At 37.1% G+C, this 25,319-nt stretch overlaps 1 protein-coding gene across 2 annotated transcripts in view; it reads left to right on the top strand.

Annotated features, from left to right (window-relative positions):
• The window catches only part of LOC117301379 (short transient receptor potential channel 5-like), an 81,154-nt gene that overhangs the window by 35,532 nt on the left and 20,303 nt on the right, over nucleotides 1–25,319 (top strand). For both annotated transcript variants that reach the window (XM_033785325.1, XM_033785326.1), the window contains 6 exons: nucleotides 374–552; nucleotides 4,095–4,234; nucleotides 6,338–6,951; nucleotides 12,036–12,234; nucleotides 15,055–15,228; nucleotides 16,289–16,318. In XM_033785325.1, coding sequence (XP_033641216.1) covers nucleotides 374–552; nucleotides 4,095–4,234; nucleotides 6,338–6,951; nucleotides 12,036–12,234; nucleotides 15,055–15,228; nucleotides 16,289–16,318 — 1,336 coding nt within the window. The remainder of the gene's footprint in view (nucleotides 1–373; nucleotides 553–4,094; nucleotides 4,235–6,337; nucleotides 6,952–12,035; nucleotides 12,235–15,054; nucleotides 15,229–16,288; nucleotides 16,319–25,319) is intronic.

Raw genomic sequence — 25,319 nt, 5'->3', positions numbered from 1 at the left:
AGATACGTCAAATTTCCGGTGGACAGCAAAATATTCGAAATATTGATTGATTCTGATTGATAGATTCGTCACATTTCTGATTGACAGCTGAATAATCGATATATTGATCTATTTTTGATTGATAGATAGGTCAAATTTCTGATTGACAGCTAAATAATCGAGATATTGATTGATTTCTGATTGATAGATACGTCAAATTCCTGATGGACAGCTAAATAATCGATATATTGATCGATTTTTGATTGATAGATAGGTCAAATTTCTGATTGACAGCTAGATAATCGAGATATTGATTGATTTCTGATTGATAGATACGTCACATTTCTGATGGACAGCTGAATAATTGATATATTGATTGATTTCTGATTGATAGATACGTCAAATTCCTGATGGACATAGCCTCCAGGATGACGTTCCTCGTCTTCCTCCTTATCACCACCATCGTCCCTCCATCCATCACTACAGAAGATATCATCACAGGTCAAGGGTCACCAGGACAGTTTAGTCAGGTCCCACTGGTCGTCAACATCCTTATACTGCTATGGATTATTGGTGAGTATGGGTACAACACTTCCCAGTAATGTTTTAGTCTTTGGACATTTCATGTTTTGAAATTCTTAATGTTTTTCTGTAATTTTTAAATAGTATAATATATTTGTTTATGCTCTGTAATTTTAAACGCATTTCAGAATCTGGCTGCCAAATTTGAATGCTATTAATAGCCCAATAATAACAATAATAGAGACAAACCGGTCCTTTATATTCTTAAAGTAACATTTCTTAAAGTCACCTGGAAACAGACTTTTGTTTCTGTCAAACATAAGAGTATATGCTTACGAACAATAAAACAATTTTTTTAGTAATTGTTTGTCACGATTTATATGTTACAAAAAATATAGAAAGTTGTTTGGGGGGCTGACTCCGCCTACCCCTTTTGTGGCGTCAATCGAGGCAGACTTTGCCTGCAATGCGTATAGTAAACACACGTGCAAAGTACATGTACGTCCAAGTCGTGAGTTGGTACATTTCAAAAAGTGTTTTTCTGCATTCAGCAGCAATACACCTGGTCGGCATTGCCGGAAGAAAACAAAACAAAAAGTCTGCATCGATTGACGTCACGAACAGCGCCCTCTCGGGTCGGGTCTACTCTTAAATTTGTAAATAACATAAGAACTGATTTTTTAAAACCTTAGTTAACTGTCTATTTACATTCCACTCATCAAAACACATATATTAGTGACAAAAGCAAAAAAATATATTAGTGAAAAAACACCACTTCCAGGTGACTTTAATGTTTTTCTGTGATTATAGTATATGGCTGCTAAATTTGAATGTTTTTGAATAAACCAATAATATAAATAATAGAGACAATCGGGTCCTCTATATTCTTAAAGTAACATAACAGATTTTTTTTTTTTTGCAAACGAATCAGTTGCTGGCAGTTTAAAGCCATTATACACTTTCGGAACAGAAAAGAAAAAGAAAAACTCACAGATTTACAAATAACTTACAGGGTTTACAGAAGGTAATGGTAAAAGACTTCTCTTGAAATATTATTCCATGAAATGCTTTACTTTTTGAGAAAAACATTAAAACAATTATCAATTCTCGAATACAAGAATTACGGATTTATAGTAAACACATGTCATGACACAGCGAAACGTGCAAAAACAAGTTAGGGTTTTCTCGTCCGATGACCGATTGAGCCTAAATTTTCACAGGTTTGTTATTTTATATATAAGTTGTGATACATGAAGTGTGGGCCTTTGGACAATACTGTTTACCGAAAGTGTCCAATGGCTTTAAAGCACTTTATGAAATCCACCATGCATAAACTGGCCATCTGGGTCACAAGAAAATTGTGAAAAAACATATTTTGGTTGCAAGCGATTCAAAAAAAGAAAATCAATAAAAACGCTCACTGAGCGATAAACTCCAAACGAGAAATTAATGTTGTTTATTTCTCTTCAAATGATTATGACATTTCAGACAGAAATGTTTTCTTTACACTATTATCATTATTAAACCGTGTATTTTTATATGTAAATCTATTTTCTTTTACCAATTCTGTAATGATCCTTTTAACAAGGGCAAGCATTCACCAGAATACACCAAACGACAGAAGAGAAAGGGCCTTTTCGAAACTACGGCTTCGTCTTTGGATTCGGCCTGAGGCTCCGTTCTCTCGTCTGAAGCCCTGAGCGCATATACGTAAATCAAGCGCAATTGTCGAAACAACCGGCGGGGCCAAGCTAGCCTGAGCCGAATCCAAAGCCGAAGTTGTCGTTTTGCAACGGGCCATAGTGTGGGTTCCTATCCTACCTAGCTAACCGCTGATTTCATAATTACGATAATATGTATTGTCATCTAGTTACTGATTTCACTATTGCTGTGATTGGTGTAATTCATAATCAACGGTGAACCAGTGCTTGTCTGAGAGAGATTGGCTGTTACAAACTTGGAGTTTAACGGTTGACGGGAAGATCATTCTAAACAAACAAAGGAGACAAACAGACCATATAAAAACATGCCTGGGGGTGCTTCAATCAGCAAAACAATAAAATGTACCATTCCCTTTCGAAAAAATAATATTTAATCTTTACGGTTTCGCATCAATTTATCTACATAATTAAACGATCGTTGAATCTTTCAGATGCAAGCTTATCAAATATTGATTGCCTCTTTCTCCAATGGTGTGAATTAAAATGAAAAAAAAATGAAATATTTTGTCACTTGCTGCCATATCTCTGTCATGCACCACTGAGCTAATGATTAAACACGAAATTATGTCTGTTTGGTTGGCACTGTTGTGCACGCTACAGTAGTTATATCGTTCAGCATTTACGGAAGACAAAACAGTCTACACAAATAATCATAATGGTTAGAATGTAAATTTATTTGGGTTCAATTTCTTTTTTTTAAATACATGTGCCCATTAATTTCCATACATTCAGGATAAATATCGGCAATAACATGTAACTTTGGAGTAAAGCATAATTTTAAGTAGCAGCAAACAGGATTAATGTAAAAAAATAGAGTAGTGGGCTGTTTTGATAAACAGGCTTATAAAAAAAAAAAAAACAGACAGACAGACAGACAAAGAAACAAATGGCCAGACGAACAAGACATGACAGCTACTCTGACACAAGAAAGATCAGAGGAAATACAACGAGTTCATAATTAGCGACAAGAAGGAAGAACAGTTCAAGCAGACGCATTACAAAATAATTGTAACAAGGATTGAGAATTGGATGTGGTTGGATTACAAAGGAAGGGAACCTAAGATGCATGTTGGGAGATTTAGTTATTTATTTAAAGATTTAAGATTAACAATATATATTTTAACAATAAAAAAAACATGAAACCTGTCTTTCCTGTGTAGAAAAAGAATACATACAAGTAGAGACATAACAACAATAGACAACAAAAATAAAACATTACAAATTTCGTAAAAATAAATATAACATTTTACAGAAATATACAAATATACAAAGAGTGAGGGCATGCAGTGAGGGCATGCAGGCGACCGACTCATGCTTTTAGATTTAAGATTTAGCTTTTATAGGTGGTGACTGGATTGTACCTTTGATGATACAAGCGTGGAATTTTGCACACAGTCAAACTATACAGTCCTTTTCACACGACAGCATACTTTAGCAGTGGTCCCTTGCTTAATTTTAGCATGGTTGTGAAGTTTTACAAATAATTGCACTTTGTGTGAAAAGGAAATAATGTTTGGACTGTCCAAGGTCCCTAAGCGAACTCGCAAATTTACCGTTCTTTGAACCTTGCACGAGGTGCAATTTCGCAACCATGCTCGAATAACGCAAGGGATCCTTGCTAAAAACGTTTGCCTATATCACCATTGAAAATACAATAGATTAACAAGCAAAAGGCTAGAGGACTTGTACTAATACGAACTGAAACAATACCATTCCAACAGCAATAAAATAAATAGTTATAATTCATAACTGCAATGAACTAGTGTTTATTGCAGTTATCAATTTTAACTGCACCATAATTTAACCAAAACTATGAAATAATTATTATTGTTGATTACAATTCGTTTTTTATAATGACTCCTTTTGCTATAGGAATGACGTGGGCGGAGATTAATGCCATTTGGAAGGGGGGTGTGAGCTCCTATTTGAGGGACGGAGCCAATATTCTTGACTTCGCCATTTTGGCACTCTTCTGGTCGTACATGGTGTTAACCCTCATCAGTTATTTACAGGTAGGCGTCTATAGCAACCTATATGACTGTATTTTATAAAACCAGACATTATCTTGATTTAACTCACACCTTGTCAGCGTTGATTTAACCGTACCTTATCTTGATTCAACTCTTATCTTATCTTGATAAACCTCATAACCTTATCTTGATTCAGCTCATACTGTATCTTGTTTCAAACCAAACCTTATCTTGATTCAACTCGTACCTTATCTTGATTCAAACCAGACCTTATCTTGATTCAAACCCTTATAACCTTATAAACCTTATCTTGATTTAACTCATACCTTACCTTGATTCAAACCAAACCTTAGCTTGATTCAACTCGTACCTTATCTTGATTTAACTCATACCTTATCTTGATTCAAACCAGACCTTATCTTGATTCAAACCAGACCTTATCTTGATTCAAACCAGACCTTATCTTGATTCAAACCCTTATAACCTCTTGACTCATGAACCTTATCTTGATTTAACTCATACCTTACCTTGATTCAACCAAACCTTATCTTGATTCAACTCTTACCTTATTTTGATACATACCTTATCTTGATTCAAACTCTTATCTTATCTTGATTAACCTCATCACCTTAGCTTGATTCAACTCAATACCTTATCATCCTTGATTCAACTAGTACCAACCACCTTGATTCAACTTGTACCTTATTTTAATGCAACTCATACCTTATCTTGATTCAAGTCGTACCTTATCTTGATTCAAACCAAACCTTGTCTTGATTCAAGTCGTACCCTATCTTGATTCAAACCAAACCTTGTCTTGATTCAACTCGTACCTTATCTTGATTCAAACCAAACCTTATCTTGATTCAAACCAAACCTTATCTTGATTCAACTCGTACCTTATCTTGATTCAAACCAAACCTTATCTTGATTCAACCAAACCTTATCTTGATTCAACTCGTACCTTATCTTGATTCAACCAAACCTTATCTTGATTCAACCAAACCTTATCTTGATTCAACTCGTACCTTATCTTGATTCAACCAAACCTTATCTTGATTCAACTCGTACCTTATCTTGATTCAAACCAAACCTTATCTTGATTCAACTCGTACCTTATCTTGATTCAAACCAAACCTTATCTTGATTCAACTCGTACCTTATCTTGATTCAAACCAAACCTTATCTTGATTCAACCAAACCTTATCTTGATTCAACTCGTACCTTATCTTGATTCAACCAAACCTTATCTTGATTCAACCAAACCTTATCTTGATTCAACTCGTACCTTATCTTGATTCAACCAAACCTTATCTTGATTCAACTCGTACCTTATCTTGATTCAAACCAAACCTTATCTTGATTCAACTCGTACCGTATCTTGATTCAAACCAAACCTTATCTTGATTCAACCAAACCTTATCTTGATTCAACTCTTACCTTACATTGATTCAACTCTTACCTTACCTTGATACATACCTTATCTTGATTCAAACTCTTATCTTATCTTGATTAACCTCATCACCTTAGCTTGATTCAACTCAATACCTTATCATCCTTGATTCAACTAGTACCAACCACCTTGATTCAACTCGTACCTTATTTTGATTAACCTCTTAACCTTATATTGATTCAAACATACCTTATCTTGATTCAAACTCTTATCTTATTTTGATTAACCTCTTAACCTTATATTGATTCAACTCATACCTTAGCATCCTTGATTCAACTCGTACCTTATCTTGATTCAACTCATACCCTATCATCCTTGATTCAACTCGTACCTTATCTTGTTTCAACTCATTCCTTATCTTGGTTCAACTCAGACCTTATTATCCTTGAATCAAGTCGTACCTTATCTTGATTCAACTCGTACCTTATCTTGATTTAACTCAACTGATATCTTATATTATATTGATTTAATTCGTACCTTATCTTGATTCAACTCATTCCATACTCGATTAAACCAGAACCATCTTCATCACATTTGTGTGTGTGCTTTGGAACCAATTGTGTAAAAATTATATACCATCAGACTATAGTATTATATATTACGCTCTGTTTACACTCGTTAAAATAAATAAATTTACTCGGTTTTATACAAGAAGCATTTTTAACTTATGGTTCTTAAATTTATCATTACAGCTGGAGCGCTCCTACAATGCAAACTCAGGAACCGGACTCCAACCAACGGGCAGTATACTATCAACAGGACCGAACACGGACCTACCAATCACCACTCTAAGCCCAGTTAACCTAGACTCATCAACCCCTATTCCTCAGGTTGCTAACGTATCCCTCTTAAAGGATTACATCTCCGGAGCCATCAATCTCACCGAGTCCCAAATCGATGGGAGCATCCGAACCGAGCTGGACAGACTTCTGGATGTTATCCTTAAGGATGTTAGCTGCGCTGGTGGTGATACCTCCGGAGTTGATGCGGAAAGCGAGGGTACCGAGGTGCCTGATTTTGACCCGTTCCACCCCGCTCTTGTCGCTGACGCAGTCTTCGCAATCGCTACCGTCGTAACCTTCCTTCGCCTTCTGATTCTAACAGTCTCCAGTCAGTTGGTTGGGCCTCTGCAGATCTCACTTGGAGGGATGCTGTTTGATATTGGGAAGTTCATTATGGTGTTCATTATTGTATGGTTTGCCTTCTCGCTGGGATTGAACCAGATTTATCAAGCATACCAGGAGATCGAGTTCACACGGTGTGTTGCCGAGAATGCTGAGGATTGCAGGCCGGGTCCATTTTATGAGTAAGTTTCCAAACAAAATTATTCACTTTCCAAATTTTTTCGTTGATAATGATTGACTTTTATATAGTCCATTTATATTTTGGAATCTGATATTGAAATGTTTTTTTCTTTTGTTCTCTGGTCCACACTTTGACACAGTTTTAACTCTCCACTGTAGTGACAATTTTTTTCTTTTTTTTTCTTTCAGTTTTCTTTTTCACATCTTAGTCAGAATCAATTGCCCTGGTGCTTTCATGGTTTTTACGATCAATGTTAGTATTGTATTTGGACAAAAAACACACGTTAACATTTATTTGTCCAAAAACGAAAGTGTCAGGAAAACCCGTGAGCTGTTTGCAGACTTGCAAGTCTGCAAACAAAATCAGTTCAGTCTTTCATTTTAGTAAACTTTAATAACAGTATTTAAATCATGTTGTTATCTAGTACATAGTTTATTGAGTTTCTTCATTTTTTGTTCACAGTTGTTCTTTCATTGCCAAGAAGTCTACCCCAAGTTATTAGAACTATAGAATGGTGGATAACCGTTGATTGAAAGTTGTGGGACAACCATGTTTGTTGTTTAATTTCCCGTTTATTTCAAAAGATAAAAGCTTTAGTGACGAAAGCTTGTCGCCTGGCCGAGAGGTCTGCCCACCGAATTCAAGTTGTGGTGACCGAGTTATTACAATTTGGGTTCCAATCTCGATCCCAGCACTTGTGTCCTTTTTTTAGGAAATAATTGCCCTCTGACATTTAGTTATAACCTTTGGATTGTACTGAGTAACTATGGAAGTAGACAAATAAAGACTACTATATTGATGACGTCACGGTTTTTCTTGCTGCAGCTTAAAGCCATTATACACTTTCGGTAAACAGTATTGGCTATGTCCCACACTTTGTGTATCACAACTTATTATATAAAATATCAAACCTGTGAAAATTTAGGCTCAATCGGTCATCGGAGTCGGGAGAATATCAAACCTGTGAAAATTTAGGCTCAATCGGTCATCGGAGTCGGGAGAAAATAATGGGAAAACCCACTCCTGTTTTCGCGCGTTTCGCCGTGTCATGACATGTGTTTATAATAAATCCGTAATTCTCGCTATCGAGAATTGATATTGTTTTAATGTTTTCTCAAAAAGTAAAGCATTTCATGGAACAATATTTCAAGAGAAGTCTTTCACCATTACCTTCTGTAAATCCTGTAAATTATTTGTAAATCTGTGAACTTTTTTTTTTTTTTCTGTGCCGAAAGTGTACAAATGGCTTTAAGTGCTGTATTTCCGACAGATGTTCAGAGACACAATGGTGCCCTTAACATTTTGCTTCTGTGACTTTACAAATTGTGACGTCATCAGTACAAAGGTTTATTTGTCTCCAAACGAAAGAAGACCCACGTTTGTAAATCTGTATCCCCGTTTGAATATTTATTGTTTAAGCACGGAAGGAATTCCAGTTGAAGGTTAACCATATAGAGAATAATTTAAACTAATAATACGAAAAAATTTTTTCTTCTTCTGGTGAATCGCTTCTTGTTTTCCTGATTTCGAACTGCTCTTTTGAATTCCGCAGCCAGTTCCCTACATATTTTAATCCGATTTGGACAATTTTAGCGGGGACGATGTGTTTTTTTGTTTTTCTTCTTTCAAATGATTTCGAAAGGCTCTTTATGACTTTTTTAGTCAGTTCCCTATTTGAAGATTTTAATCCGATTGAGATATTATTTTCAAAGGGGGGAAATGGTTGAGTGGTACTAATGCATATCCGTAGACTACCGAACCCATGGGGGACTAAGCTTGGGCGATATCACGATATTATCGAATATCGCGATATTAATTTGGAAACGATTTCGATATCGGATGGATTTGGTTTTAATAGAAATATCGATATATCGCGATATATCGCAATAATCGCGATAATCGCGATATATCGCAATATATCGCAATATCGATTAAATATCGCTATCTGAGACATCTTGCACCCCATAGGTTTGGAGTAAAACCAGAAGAATAGGTCATTAGAACACCTCTGATATGCCATGACTGTCTCTTCTACAACTTTCACTTGGAGTTTGAAGACTGATGATGTCAAATTTCATTAATCGCGATTATATCGAATATCGCGATATATTGTCGGCGATATATCGTGAATAAAATAAATCGATATCGCCCAAGCTTATGGGGGACAATCCTCAATTAAAATGAATCAGCCCTTAATTAACTTGTGAAGTCTCCACTAGACATCAGAAAGTGCTGTCAATTTGATAAATCTCTGCATGTACTTTTACAGACGACTCAAGACAACGTTGTTATTTGGCGCAACTTATTGGGGAACGGTTCTCTACAATTTCTATGTTCCTTTTTAAAGCATTCGCACAACATCGGAAAAAAGTTTTGTCCAAAAGCCCACACTTCGTGTATCACAACTTATATCTAAAATAACAAACCTGTGAAAATTTAGGCTCAAACGGTCATCGGAGTCGGGAGAAAATAACGGGAAAGCCCACTGTTTCTGCACGTTTCGCCGTGTTGTGGCATGTGTTTAAAATAAATCTGTTATTCTCGATATGGAGAGTGGATAATTGTTTTAATTGGGTTTTTTTTTCAAGTAAAGCATTTCATGGAGTAATCTTTCAAGTGAAATCTTTTCCCCATTTCCTTTTGTAAACTCGAGTTATTTGTAAACGTCTTACACATGTACATGTACCTTTTAATTTTTGTTCTGTTCAGAGAGGGTCCATTGGCTTTAAGGCACTGGGTGAACACCATTACTCTAAATAATTATTAATAAAAAACCTTTTGGTTTTGAGCAAACGAGAGCTGTTGTTTCGGGGCAATGGAGAGCTTATGACAGGAAAAATTATTGTGAAAAACGGCCATCTCTAAAGCAACATGATTTAGAAAGAGAGGTATTTTATCACTCAAATATTAAAAAGGCATCGGACCCGAAGTCATTGAATATTTTGGTAGGCATCTGAAAGCACACACAAATTATGGGTTTTTCGTTCATAACTCTCTTGCAACTTTGATGGCTGTTTAAAGCCAACATTTTCTCAGATTTTTTATTTCTTTATGCACATTATGTTGGGGTCTTTGACAATAACCATAGGTACCCAGTGCCTTTAATCAGCTCTACGAATCTTAGGCCCAAATATTTGGTTGCCCGTAATTCGTTCTGTTTCGTTTTGGGGGGTTTTCTGGGATTTGTCTTAAAACAGTTTTGTTTCATGAAAGCCATCGTGTGCAGTTTTAAAAATAAAAACCATTAGCAAATCATGTGAGAAAATTTACCCAGGCATGGTTAAAAGTTTTTTAAAAATTGTTCGATTTGTTCCGAAAAATACCCAAAGTTGGTCAGAAGGGCTACATGTAGAGTGGCTCTTTTTGAGAAGTGAAAAATACTGGTCTTTGACAAATTCCAAAAGTGGATTTAATTGCATGACTCTAATGACTGTCTGTCACATGACGTCCATTAGACTAAAGTCTATAGATCACATTATTCCCCAACTTAGAGAGAATCTCATTAAATTGAAGGTGATTTCTCTCATCTACGGGAGGTGTGAAAGGTCTACCCCCTATCAGAGCCACGAGGCTCCAAACGGCCGCCGCGTCGGGCTTAAAGAGTGAAAGTCAATTATTCGTTGTTACTTTTGATAACAATTTGTATTCCAAGTGCAACGGAGACATAATGCAATGTGACATTATCTCCAACATGCCTTAAAGGTGTCATTGCTTCGCAATCGGGGGTAGGGGGGGGGGGGAGGTGGCGACATGTGGTTAAGTCCGGGTCCATATTCCGAGTCATCCGTGGTCCGGATGCGGGTCAACTCTGTTAAATTGTTGTCAGGTTTGCAGTTAGAAATGTATTACCTTATTTTAAAACAATTTTTTTTTTATTAGACACTGGACACTATTGGTAGTTGTCAAAGACCAGTCTTTTCGCTTGTCGTATCTCAACATATAAAATAACAAACCTGTAAAAATGTAAGCTCAATTTGTCGTCGAAGTTGCAAGATAATAATGAAAGAAAAAACACCCTTGTCACACATAGTGGTGTGCTTTCAGGTGCTTGATTTCAAGACCTCAAATTCTAAATCTGAGGTCTCGAAATCAAATTCGTGGAAGTTTACTTCTTTCTCGAAAACTACTCCACTTCAGAGGGAGACGTTTCTCACAATGTTCTATACTATTACTACCAACCTCTCCCCATTACTCGTTACCAAGTATGGTTTTGTGCTAATCATTATTTTGAGTAATTACCAATGGTGTCCACTGCCTTTAAGCATTTTAATGTCACGGTTTTTTGTTCTTACTTCTTCTCACTAGGGTTGGTCAGTCCGCTTTGAACCGAGTGTATAAGGCTTGACTTTAAAAAAAAATTGAAACACCTATTGTCGATTTTTTGTTCTTCTTTTTGCCAGCGTTGGTCAGTCCATGTTGACCCTGTTTTGGTCACTGTTTGGGCTTGATAGTCTGGACATTATCGATGTATCCATTGCTTAGCATTACTTCATTAATATCTAGTTCGTTGTTTTTCTTCTTCTCACCAGCGTTGGTCAGTCCATTCTGACCCTGTTCTGGTCACCAGCGTTGGTCAGTCCATGCTGACCCTGTTCTGGTCACTGTTTGGGCTTGAGAGTCTGGACATTATCGATGTATCCATTGCTAAGCATTACTTCATTAATATCTAGTTCGTTGTTCTTCTTCTTCTCACCAGCGTTGGTCAGTCCATGCTGACCCTGTTCTGGTCACTGTTTGGGCTTGATAGTCTGGACATCGATGTACCCTTCGCTAAGCATTACTTCATTTAATATCTCAATGTAGTTTGTTATTTTTCTTTATCACCAGCGGTGGTCAGTCCATGTTGACCCTTTTCTGGTCACTCTTTTGGCTAGAGAGTCTGGATATCATCAATGTATCCCTTGTCAAACATTACTTCATTAATATCTAGTTTATTCATCTTACTTTTCTCACCAGTGTTGGTCAGTCCATGCTGACCCTGTTCTGGTCACTGTTTGGGCTTGAGAGTCTGGACATCATCGATGTATCCATTGCTAAGCATTACTTCATTAATATCTAGTTCGTTGTTCTTCTTCTTCTCACCAGCGTTGGTCAGTCCATGCTGACCCTGTTCTGGTCACTGTTCGGGCTTGAGAGTCTGGACATCATCGATGTATCCATTGCTAAGCATTACTTCACAGAGGCAGTGGGCAAGATACTCTTTGCTCTCTACATGATGTTTGCCGTTGTGGTCATGCTGAACGCTCTTATTGCGATGATGAGCAATACTTACACACGTGTTGAGGTGAGATATTCCACCATTTGTCTATTTTAGAAAACAAAGTTGACACATATTTATAGAACCCAGTGTCCCCAGAGGGTTTCAATATCAATTCAATTATGAATTTTTTTTTAATCAAAGACAATCAAGAACTGGTCATGAAAGTCAAACAAAACAATAATGTAATGCAATAGATACGGAGTAAACCAATATTAAACATTTACAGAAGACAGAAAGGCTTGTTTTGAAATGCAAGACAAGAACACAAAAGAAACAATTATAGTAAAAAATAAAAGCAGTAAACACACCAAAAAATTTAACAATTAAACTCAAAGTAAGTTGGACTTAAATAATAACATGATCATAAAACTAAAAAGGAGGTGGTATAATTAAGAACAATTAGGAAGGAGTTTTAAAGAGAAGGAACCAGGCAGGAATTAATACAAGAAAGGAAACTAAGCTGAGTACATGTATATGGAACTTAAAGGCAGTGGACACTATCGGTAAACAGTGTTGTCCAAGGCCCACACTTCGTGTATCACAACTTCTATATCAAATAACAAACCTGTGAAAATTTAGGCTCAATCGGTCATCGGAGTCGGGAGAAAACAACCGTGACACCTGTGTCCTTAAGCAAGACACATAACCATTGCTTCGTCCTTCGGATGGGACGTAAAGCCGTTGGTCCCATGTGTTGTTTAAACGCATGTAAAAGAACCCAGTGCACTTGTCGAAAAGAGAAGGGGTTCGCCCCGGTGTTCCTGGCTGGATTGGCAGCATATTGCGCCACAGCACCTTGTAAACCATTACATTGTGCTTAAGGATTAGGTCTTATATTATCTCAGAAATCGCCCCCACTCCTTGCAGTAATAATACCTGGCGCTTTGTATCCTTTGGCAAAAGGCGCGTTATAAATACGGTTATCAATATAAAACCCACTCTTGTTTCTGCGCGTTTCGCCGTGTCATGACATTGTGTTTAAAATAAATCCGTAATTCTCGTTAACGAGAATTTATATTGTTTTGCTGTTTTCTCAAAAAGTAAAGCATTTCATGGAATAATATTTCAAGAGAAGTCTTTCACCATTGCCTTCTGTAAACCCTGTACGTTATTTGTAAATCTGTGAACTTTTATTTTTTTTTCTGAACCGAAAGGGTCAAATGGCTTTAAAGGCAGTGGACACTATTGGTAATTACTCAAAATAGTTTTTAGCATAAAACCTTAACAAGTAATGGGGAGCTATTGATGTATAAAACATTGTGAGAAACGGCTCCCTCTCCAGTGGCGTAGTTTTCGAGAAAGAAGTAATTTTCTACGAATTTGATTTTGAGACCTCAGATTTAGAATTTGAGGTCTCAAATCAAGCATCTGAAAGCACACAACTTTGTGTGACAAGGGTGTTTCTTTTTTTTAATGCATATTTTGAGATACACCAAGTGAGAAGACTGGTCTTTGACAATTACCAACAGTGTCCAGTGTCTTTAAAGAGGTTGATTACAATTTACAATGGAAATAATTAATCTCATGATATTGCTTGCTTCAAACAAATTCAACACTGTTTTCGAACATTTAAAAAAAAAAATTGGTGGTTTAGTTGTTTTTCTTTGGCAGTTTTGGCTTTCCATAGTATTTCAATTTTAGCTTGCGAGAGCTCGGGCTGTTACATTGCAGTAGAAAGTGTTTTCAATATCCATTTAGGACAAGCACTTTGTGATAACCTCAACTTTACAAGTCAAATGTGTCCTTAAATGTGTCCTTAAGTCAAATGTGTCCTTAAATGTGTCCTTAAGTCAAATGTGTCCTTAAATAACACTTTAAAATGCGCATGACCTGTTCGCTATAAACCGTTATCTAGAGACTATTCCTCACAACTTTCAACCAGACTTCGACTCCCACCTCAAATGGAATATTTAAATATATAAACAACTTCACCGTGAAATTGAACACTGTTTCTTTCGTCCAGTGATTTCACTGATAATGGTGTATGACAAGTCTAGCCAATTACAGTAACACTTGGAGTACATCACTGTACCATTTATATTCAGTCACTCTTCAATGAATCTTGACGAGTGTGCAGTCGCCGGTAAGAGACTGTTACTTTAAAAGTGCACGAAAACATAAGGATTGTATCTAATCAAATGCCCACTGTTCTTTAATTTGTGCACTTCGCATCACGAGCAGCCTTTTTGTAAAAAAAAAAAAAACCCAAATCCAGGTTAATTTTAACTACAAGTTTTAATGTTTGACTTTTTAGGTGATATAGCATCTTTTCTTAAAGTTGGTTTCAAAATATGAAAATTGTGCTGTTTGGTTTACATAGAATATTTTTCGGAGAACAAAATAAGAATCGGGTTTACGAAACCTTGTCGAAAGGTCGAGGGGATAGGACTATCCTTCCCTTGTTGCTAGAGCCCAGCCGAAGGATGAACGAGATATATTTGAATATATTCACCAATCAAAATGGGGAAATGGGGTAGATTAGTTATCCCTTGAAACTCTGACATGATGAACGATACATCACTAAAAAAATTAGTTGAATTTATTAATTTTGGAACATTATTCATTGTTAGCTTAGAAAAAACCCCAGATTGATTCAAGTGCATGTTTTTAACAATTTGAAGAATAAGATGTTAAAAGAAAGATGTGTTGCTCTTAAATCTTGTTTCGGACTTGTAGTTTGTATGTTTTCCTCTTGCATGTTGACTGTCATTTTATGGATTTAGGAGAAAATGCCTTGCAACAACGAAGCATACAGGCCTGTGTGTCTCTGTCAATGAGGATGGCAATGTTAAACAGATGTCTTATTGAAATGAATTGAAAACCTTTGATATTTTCACCCAACAGGAAAACTCTGATACCGAATGGAAGTTTGCACGTGCCCGTATGTGGGTTCATTTCCTACACATTGGCGGAACAGTCCCACCTCCCTTCAATGTGATCCCCACACTAAGTACCATCATCCGGGTTGCGAGGCGATGCTACAGAAAGTGCTGCGTCACCAAGAGCCACCACAATGGGGTAAGTTTTAACATAGGCTGGTTCCCTATCAACCTCGTCCCCGGGGTGTGTCGAGCGGTTACAAGGTTGACCGCTCTCTCACCCTGGTATTGGATCATTTGCATATCCAAAATTGTTGGGTACATATGCAAATTCAAATAGTCTGGCTACTTTTCAAAGTTGACATCTTCGTCATAATCTCGTTTTTTTTTTTAATAGCTTGTTTGTACATTGTTGGTTTGCCGGCGGCTGGCTGTACCTATGAATATGGAACATATTCTAATATTGTAAAGTCTTTGTCCAATCAGGGACCAAGTAAGGAGCTTCCATACCAGGGTTTACTATTGTAAACATGGTTGAAAATAAAGTAAACCATGGGGACGAGGTTGGTTCCCTATGCACTGGTCCGACGATTTCATTGGATAAATGCCCTGTGACGTAAGCCTTCTGTGTTGTGTCATGATTGGTCTGGGGTGATGTAGTGTCAGGTTGCACTGTCGACCGTCTGCTTACAAAGTATGTGTGCATAATGCTATGTACGTCATGTAGTGTTGTTTTTTCCACTGTGATAATATATACGTGTGAATTGACTGCGAACTCCGTTTGAAATTAACGTGAGGTCAAAGGTACATTTGTAAGGATCCGAACATCCGATCAGGTTGGTATCTGGCGTTACTCACGTGTGACGTCAGATGTTCAAGCTAGTCGCCTGCGTAGTCCATCTTCTAGTAAGACCAAAGACCAGTGGAAAGCTTGGTTACCTAGCGTCCCAAATGTTCCCATTACATATCGCTGCTTAAGCAGAAAACATCATTGCATACAGTTGTTCTACCATTACCAACCATTCACAGGATACCATTAACGGATTGCTTTGGCTTGTAGCATTAATCTGGTAAAGCCTTCTTTCACCTTAAGTAGCAACTCTTTGAATTGGGGCAACTGATATGAAATCGGCCCCCAAACACCCTGCTGATTTTCAGTGCTCAAAAATTTACATATTCAACGTAAAAATGCAGATCATGTTGTCTGCAACCACCTATAAATGATCAAAGTTCACAACGTTTTTTTTTTTTCTTTTCAGAAAAGCAAACTAGCTGAGCATGCGTACAAGGTAAGCCGAATTTTCAAATGTTCTTAGTATTTGCAAAAACACCCCATAGCGGTTCATACTTAAAGGCAGTGGAGACACTATTGGTAATTACTCAAAATAAGTATTAGCATAAAGGCTTACTTGGTAACGAGTAATGGGGAGAGGTTGGTAGTATAAAACATTGTGAGAAACAGCTCCCTCTGAAGTGACGCAGTTTTCGAGAAAGAAGTAATTTTCCACAAATTTGATTTCGAGACCGCAGATTTAGAAGTTGATGTCTCGAAATCAAGCATCTGAAAGCACACAAATTCGTGCGACAAGGGTGTTTTCTCTTTCATAGTTATCTTAACTTCGACGACCAATTGAGCTCAAATTTTCACAGTTTTTTTTTTTTATGCATACGTGTATGTTGTATACACCAAGTGAGAAGACTGATCTTTGACAATTACCAATAGTGTCCAGTGCCTTTAATAATCACCCTACAATGTATTTCTTGTAAGCACATACAGGTATACAATATGTCTTTATTACCATGATTATTATTAATATTGTTGTGGAATCCCCAGCAAGACACTTTACCATTGCTTCGTCCTTCGGATTGGACAGAAAGCAGTTGGTCCCGTGTGCTGTGTAACGCATGTAAGAAAAAAACAGTGCACTTATCCCTAAGAGAAGGGGTTCGCCCCGGTGTTCCTGGCTGTGGCTGCTGTATGCGCCGTAGCACCTTGTAAACCATTATAAGGTGCTAAAATAGTTGGGTCTCATAACTCATCACTTCAATAACCTATCTTTCTGAAAGTTTGTATATACTCAGCGCCGTGCCTTATTTTGTAGATACGTGCGCTATATAATACTTCGGTATTATGGTAATGCCAGTACATAGCAATAACTTGTCACAAATGGCAATAGTAAAATGTAAAGGTTTCTAGAAGAACCGATGACGACATATTTATGGTCAAACGATTTTGCTTTCGTTCTATTTTGTCCATTGTTGTTTTACCCTTTCGACCATGCAATTATCTTCGCTTGATTTGATTGGCGAGTGCTTTTTGTTGCTTTTGTCTGTTTCACCAGTCAGTAAAAAAAACGCGACGGACCCAGCTAAAATTGCCTTCGATAAATATTAGCAAAAGTAACACAAAAAATTTCACGCGTTGAAATTGATTTGATATTTAATTATGCATGAACGGGGAAAGACTGATGCAGCGCGACCTTGTAATAGTTTATGTGGTAGCTTCGCAATGATCCGTTGCTGATTACAACATATTTTGTAGCGTGTTTGCGTGCCCGTATTATTTATAACTCGGTCAAATTATTGGATTCAGATGCCTTCAGAAACTATATGTCTGCTATATTTTATCAATGTTAGCTACTAGTTTATGGCCAAGGTTGTTGTGGTAGCTTTGAGATGATATGCTCGCTGATTACACAATCTATTGTAGCGTGTTGGCGTGCCCGTATTATTTATAACTCGGTAAAAATATTGCTTTCAGATGCCTTCAAAAAAATAGATGTCTGCTATAATATGTTAACAATGTAAGCTAATAGTTTATAATGTATGTTCTACTGACCAAGGTTTTTCCATTGTAGCGTGTTTGGGTGCCCGTATTATTTTCTAACTCGGTGAAATTATAGCATTCAGACGCTTTCAAAAACTAGATGTCTGCTATATTTATTTTATCAATACAGCTATAACTGTTTATTATAATAAAGCTATTACTGGCCAATGTGTATGTTGTAGCACCGCAACGATACGCTCGCTGATTACAAAATCTATTGCAGCGTGTAGGTGTGCATTTCTAATTCGGTCTAGTATAGCGTTCAAGTTCCTCCCAAAAATTTATGTCTGCTATCTGACCAATGTTTTTAAATTTGGTATATAGCTTTGCAATGATATATTGCTAGTGACAAAATCTACTGTAAAGTGTTTGTGCATGCCTGTATCATTCACAACTCGGCCACATTACAGCGTTAAGGAGCCATAAAAGATGTCTGTTATATTATTTGATGAGTGGTTGCAACATAATTTGAAATTAAAGGTTTCCCAGTTTTTCAACAAAAACACATTTTATGTAACGACGTGAGTGGACTTTTCGTTCTCTTGTCTGAGTGGTTGTCAGTTTTGAGAGTGAAAGCCAATCTGTGTCACTCCTTTTGAGTGAAATTTGAACGAACGTCAATCTTTAACGAGTTGAAAGTACCCGTCTTTCTGGCCCCAAAAAAGTTTTTTGCCATATTATGGCTCTTTGCAAGAGTGGTATGTCTAATAAAATGAGTGGTTTGTTTTCTTCTCACTCTTTTACATTAGGAGAGCTCATTTTCACACTCCGCTGATTCAGTTTATTTTGAAAATGAATGCTCCGAATAAAGCGTATAACAGATACAAACATATTTTTCTGCAAATCAACCATAAGGAAAACTTGTTTAGCTATTGGAAGTGAATGCTATTTTATAGGGACATTTGAATCCCATCATTTCAATTTGCATTGTTAAGTGCAGATTGCTGTAATGTTTTGCTAGATAATCCATTTTTAGGAGTTTACAGCTTTGCTTGAAGGAAATAGTGTGATCCACCGTAAAACATTACCAATAATTTATTCCGTTTCTCGATAGGCAATCTCCAGGAATAAAAAAGGTATAAAATTTAAATTAAGTCACATTTGACATTTGCTTTTGGGGGCGCCAGCTGGACAGATGCTATTCGAAATGACTTGCAGTAAACAGCCACGGTTTCAGAATTAGATACCCTACGACTGTTTCCTGTTATCACCACACACTGCAACGGTATGGTGCTTAAAGTGATTTACAGTAAAAGCCAAGGGTTTAGAATTAGATACCATACGACTGTTTCCAGTTGTCACCACACAATGAAATAATATGGGTAACGTAAAAAGCGAGCCACAAGAAAAAAGTAACTAAGTAGTGATAGTAAAGGCTAAGCATTAAACAGTAAACAGCCACGGTTTTAGAATTATATACACTATGACTGTTTTAAAGTTGTCACCAAACAATAAATAGAGTATAGGTCTGCATATAGAGAGACGCATCATTTCACAGACAGTCCTACATTTGTGTTGTAAAAAGCCAGAGTAATTACGTGTGATTTACTGCACAGTCGAACCCATACATACCGTAGCAATATAAAGCATGAATGCGCTGATTGCTGGCTGACATGGTTGGCATAAGGTACCTCTGATGCAAAGGTTTTACGCAAATAAACAGTCCTCTCAAGTTTTTAATTGAGTCAGTAAATTGCAGAGGTAGACTCTTGTTGTCACAAAGACCAGTATTTATAATACTTGTTTCTATGCATGAAATACCAAAACTGTGGAAATCTGGACTTGGTTGGTCATCGAAGTTGCAAGAGAAAAATGACAGAAAACACCCTTTTTGCACAAAGTTGTGTGCTTTCAGATGCCTAAAAGACCTTCAAGCTTGAAGTCTTTTAATGTTTTAAGCCGTTTCTCCAAATGTTTTATACTATATAAATTTGTCTGCTAGTTTTTAAATGTATAAACAGTCTAGCTCCAGGCTATCTTTGTGAACTATTGCTTACGGTTAACTCAACTTCACGTAGGACCACACGTTCATCCTCAGATAAAACTAGATTGCAACCTGTGAACACTAGATTATGTACTTACGGTGACAGAGCTTTCTCTGCAATAGCACCTCGTCTGTGGAACCAGCTAAATGTTTGTCTCAGGGAGGAAAACTCCCTCTGTAGCTTTAAATCTGGGCTTAAGACACATCTTTTTAGGGAAGCATTTTTAACTTAAAGTATTTTTCTATGTTCTTACTGCCCTGCTGCTTCATATTATTGTTGCGGTTTTTTTTTAATTGTTATTATCATAATTATTGTTTGTGTTTTTTACTGGATCAAACAATTTCGGTGGCTTTTACTCAATGTGTTTAATTGATTATATTCATCTTTTTACTTGTACATGTATCTTTATTGTTTTATGATCATACTTTATGGATTTTATTTTTGGATCTTTTAATTATTTAGTTTTTGTGGTTAAAATGTTTTGTTGTTGTAAAGCGCCTGGGAGCATTTTTAATGGATTTGGCGCTATATAAATGTTTATTATTATTATTATTATTATTATAAGGAAGACCAGGAAAGTGGTTTAAAAATAGGATGTCGCTCGGATTCTGCGTCAGTGTAACCCATTTATTTGTCAACCAGACTGGGTTCCAGACCACAAAACTGGGTCACCCTGACCACAAAACTGGGTCAGCAAGACCCTAAACTGGGTTACCCAGACCTTAAAACTGGGTCACACAGACCCCAAAACTGGTCACCTAGACCCCAAAACTGGGTCACTCAGACCACAAACTGGGTCACCCTGACCACAAAACTGGGTCACCAAGGCCCTAAAAATGGGTCACCCTGACCACCAAACTGGGTCACCTTGACCCCAAAACTGGATTCTCCAGACTACAAACCTGGGTCATCTTGACCACAAAACTGGGTCACCAAGACCACAAAACTGGGCCACCAAGACTCAAAACTGGGCCACCAAGACTCAAAACTGGGTCCACTGGAACATAAAACTGGGTCACCCAAACCACAAAACTGGGTCATCCAGACCCCAAAACTGGTTCAGGCCTCTTGGAATCAGGACTCCAATGTCAATTCTGAACCTTCAGTTTTAAAAGTGTAATCATTACAAACCTTTACAATTATTCCAACGAAGATATGATTTCATATGATAGAGCATTTTAAGCGATAAGTTATTTGGACTTGGTCTATGAAACTTTAATTTTGCAATTAAAATCGTAAGACCGCCAGATGTTCTGTTTTGTACAACGAAGGTCTTTAGTTGAGCGGAAAGCCTGGCCATTAACCCGATGACCGCTATATGACCATCCACTTCTCAAATTATATATAATTTAGTATCCAATACTTCAGTAACTGAGACAATTGCTGAACGCAAATCCCATTAAATAATGCTATGGCGGCCGCTGACGACGTCTTTGCATGTTGTAATTGTGACGTGTCGTGGCCTGCTGGTCAAGAGCACCAGACTCGGGCTCTGGTGTTTCTGATCAGCAGAGTGTGGATTCGAATGCCCAGCCGTGAAACGTGTGTCCTTAAGCAAGGCGCTTAATAATGATGCTGCGTAGCTGTTGGTCCCGTGTGTTGTGTAACGCACATAAAGGACCAAGCGCACTCTATCGACAAAGAGATGAGGACCGCCACTGTGTTCCTGGTTTGATTGGCTGCATCACAGCACCTTGTAAACCAATTACACTGTGCATTGTAAAAGGGGTAGGTTTCATAGTTCAAACGAAGTCCCATAAACCTTGCAGGAAAATACTGAATGTGCACTTTAGACACAAACCGTATTAAGTGCCTAATAAACGTTGTGTATTATTATTGTTATTATATCCCTATTGTCTTTACAACCTCGTACCATATAGCTAGGCTCGTACACACTGCACAGCTCATGATATACCTTGATATCCTAAAGTTGGACCACACAACACTTCATAGAGGGGTTATCAATGGACAGGGGTTAGTGATTTGGTTAGAAGGGGGGACAGGAAAACTCTCCCAGCTTCTCTTGTGTAAATAAACGGTAGTCATGAGCAACCAGTATAGATGAAACCAAATTATAAAACTTAATTAAGCCAACAAATAAGCCTAAATTAACCCAGGCAACTGGAAATTTAAACAATACACTAAGTAAATAGGCACACTGTCAGATTAGGTCTAATATAAAGACATTTTTGAATTGTAAGAATTTTAAAATTTAAACAGCTACCTGAGCGGAATGTTTTCAACGGAAATGGTATTGTAACTTGTTTATAATGCACTTGTTCACCATTTCAATGTAATTTTGATATGTGTATACACTTCTGAATTTTTCGTAATTATCGATTAAAAAATCAGGCCCCAACCTAAAGGTTTTGGAAAAACTAAAAACACTTCTGCCAGTGTTTCTGGTTCACATAGAGCTGCTAAGCACAACAACTTGCTTAGCATGAAATGTTTGCCTGTTGTTTGCCTATCCTGAAAATCAAGTGGAAATTTGGTTGGTAATCCTGTTTTTTATAATCCTGTTTTCATGCTAAACAATTTGTGTGCAAATAGGGCCCAGGTTTATTCAGGCTTGCAAGCTTCGGTGGGTGAGTTCACTTATTGGTTTATATAATATAGAAACTTTAAAGACACTGGACACTATTGGTAATTGTCAAAGACCAGTCTTCTCACTTGGTGGATCTCAACATATGCATAAAATAACAAACCTGTGAAAATTTAAGCTCGATTGGTCGCCGGAGTTGCGAGATAACTATGAAAGAAAAAACACCCTTGTCACACGAAGTTGTGTGCTTTCAGATGCTTGATTTCGAGACCTCAGATTCTAAGTATGATGAGGTCTCGAAATCAAATTCGTGGTAAATTACTTCTTTCTCGAAAACTATGTCACTTCAGAGGGAGCCGTTTCTCACAATGTTGTATACTATCCACCTCTCCCCATTACTCCCTACCAAGTGAGGTTTTATGCTGATAATTATTTTGAGTAATTACCAAACGTGTACCTTCCCTTTAAGGCACCACTGTCTGTCTTAGTAGACAGACATTATTACCCTGAGATTACATTCCCCCACCTCACAGAAACAACCACCCCGTTCACATTTTAATTATTCAGTGACAAAAACAATTACAATTTCTTAACAAACTTGTAAAAGGTGAAAGGGAAGTGTTAGACTATAATTTCAAAATAACACGAAATGAATGTCACTTTAATTTCCCGTGTCTTTCCGATGACAAATTTATTAAGATTTACGCTTAAAGGGATTCGATACTTTTTCGATATCAAGTTTATAACCATGACATTAATTTATACTTACTGTAAATGAAGATAATTATTGTTTGTCATATAATCTACCGGAGAGCTTTAGCCTCATTAGTCATCAAGTTATTTTAGAAGAAAAAAAGTGAAAGTTACAGGTCAATGTTTTCAGGAGAGTCTCGTAAATCCGTTTCACATGCTTATAATGTTTGTCTCCCGAGACGAACAGTATTTTTGTGACTTTGCTTTACTCATTTCTAAAAAAACTACCGTACCTCAGCAAGGGAAGCTTTCTACCATCATTATCTTCAAACCCTGTATATATTTGTACATATTTAAACATTGTGTTTTGTGTCGTGTGAAAAGTACCCAAACCCTTTGAAGACTATGGACACTACTGGTAATTGTCAAAGACCAGACTTCTCACTTGGTATATCTCAAGCAAAACAACAAACCTGTGAAAATTTGAACTCAATCGGTCGTCGAAGTTGCGAGATTATAATGAAAGAAAAAACACCCTCGTCACACGGAGTTGTGTGCTTTCAGACGCTTGATTTCGAGACCTCAAGTTCTAAATCTGAGGTCTCGAAATCAAATTCGTGGAAAATTACTTTTTTTTCTCAAAAACTACTCCACTTCAGAGGGAGCCGTTTCTCACAATGTTTTATACTATCAATCTCGCCCCATTACATAAGCTGTGGTTTCGAAAAGGGCCAAAGAATGCTCTTAACGTTACTTTACTCCATTTTCCACATAATCATGACAAGATTATGAAATAACAGAAGAGATGGTTTCATTAAAGACACTGGACACTATTGGTAATTGTCAAAGACCAGTCTTCTAACCATGGTATATCTCAACATACATGCATAAAATAACAAACCTGTGAACATTTGAGCTCGATTGGTCGTCGAAGTTGCGAGAGAATAATCGAAGAACACAAGTTCTGTGCTTTCAGATTCTTGATTTTGAGACTCAAAATCAAATTCCGAGGTCTCGAAATCAACGTTACTTCAGAGGGGGCCGTTTCTCTCAATGTTTTGTACTATCAAGAGCTTTCCATTGATCGTTAACAAGTAATTATTTTTGCTAACAATAATTTTAAGTTATTACCTATAGTGCAGTGTCTTTAAGTAAGAGTTCTAACCATAGCTGTAATACTTAAACCATCATGGATGTCGAAGGGACCAGGGATCCCATTGAACCCCATTGAATCCCATTAAAACAATGGGATCCCATTGAATCCCATTCAAAATATCAATGGGACTCAATGGGATTTTTTTTCCTGGGCAGTCACAGGTGGCTGCTCCAGAAACTCAAATAACATGAATGTATTCAAGCTTATATCCTTTACACCCTTCCCGTTTGACTTTAATTGAGAGAAGTTTCCGGAACCGTTTCTCTTTGCACACTGACAAATTACTTTCCTCAGCTTTCTTCCTCCCCCAAGGAACTGAGTCAATCAACGGCTGGATACCTAGGTGGCATAGTGCTCGCTCATCCGCTCACATGAATGTTGAGAATAATTCAGTTCAGGTTGTACATCATTGGGGGATTGGAACTTAAAGGCACTGGACACTATTGGTAATATTACTCAAAACAAACCTAAAAACTTACTTGGTGACGAGCAATGGAGAGCTGTTGATAGTATAACACATTATGAGAAACAGCTCACTCTGAAGTAAAGTAGTTCTTGAGAGAGAGAGGTAATTTCTCACTAAAATATTTGAACTGAATTTGAGACCTCTCAGCTGAGATCTGGAATTCAAGCAACTGAAAGCGACAAGGGTGTTTTTTCTTCCATTATTCTTTCGCAACTTCGACGACCAATTGAGATCAAATTATCACAGGTTTGTTAATTTATGCATATGTTGAGATACACCAAGCGAGAAGACTGGTCTTACCAAAAGTGTCTAGTGGCTTTAAAGGAACAATACAGAATTGGATTTTGCTAACAAAAAAGTTGCTGGCAATGTAAGCACTTTTTGTTATGGAAAAGAAAATCAAAGTTGTCCTTTCTCTCCCTAGCACGGTCTCAATTTATTATTTCAGGCGGTACTGTAATTAGCTTTCACTTTGAAGGTTGATGAAAAGATTGGACATATTTGACATCTCTCTTTCAACTCGATTAATTTTCTTTCAACATCGGTTCTGGATCCCCTTTATAACACTACAGGGCCAAGAATTAATCAATCGAGAAATGTACCGCTCCTCAACGTCAG

The sequence above is a fragment of the Asterias rubens genome, chromosome 17 (genome assembly GCF_902459465.1).
Source record: "Asterias rubens chromosome 17, eAstRub1.3, whole genome shotgun sequence".
NCBI lineage: Eukaryota > Metazoa > Echinodermata > Asteroidea > Forcipulatida > Asteriidae > Asterias > Asterias rubens.
Note: the sequence above shows the minus strand (reverse complement) of the source record. Positions and strands in the feature narration are given on the sequence as shown.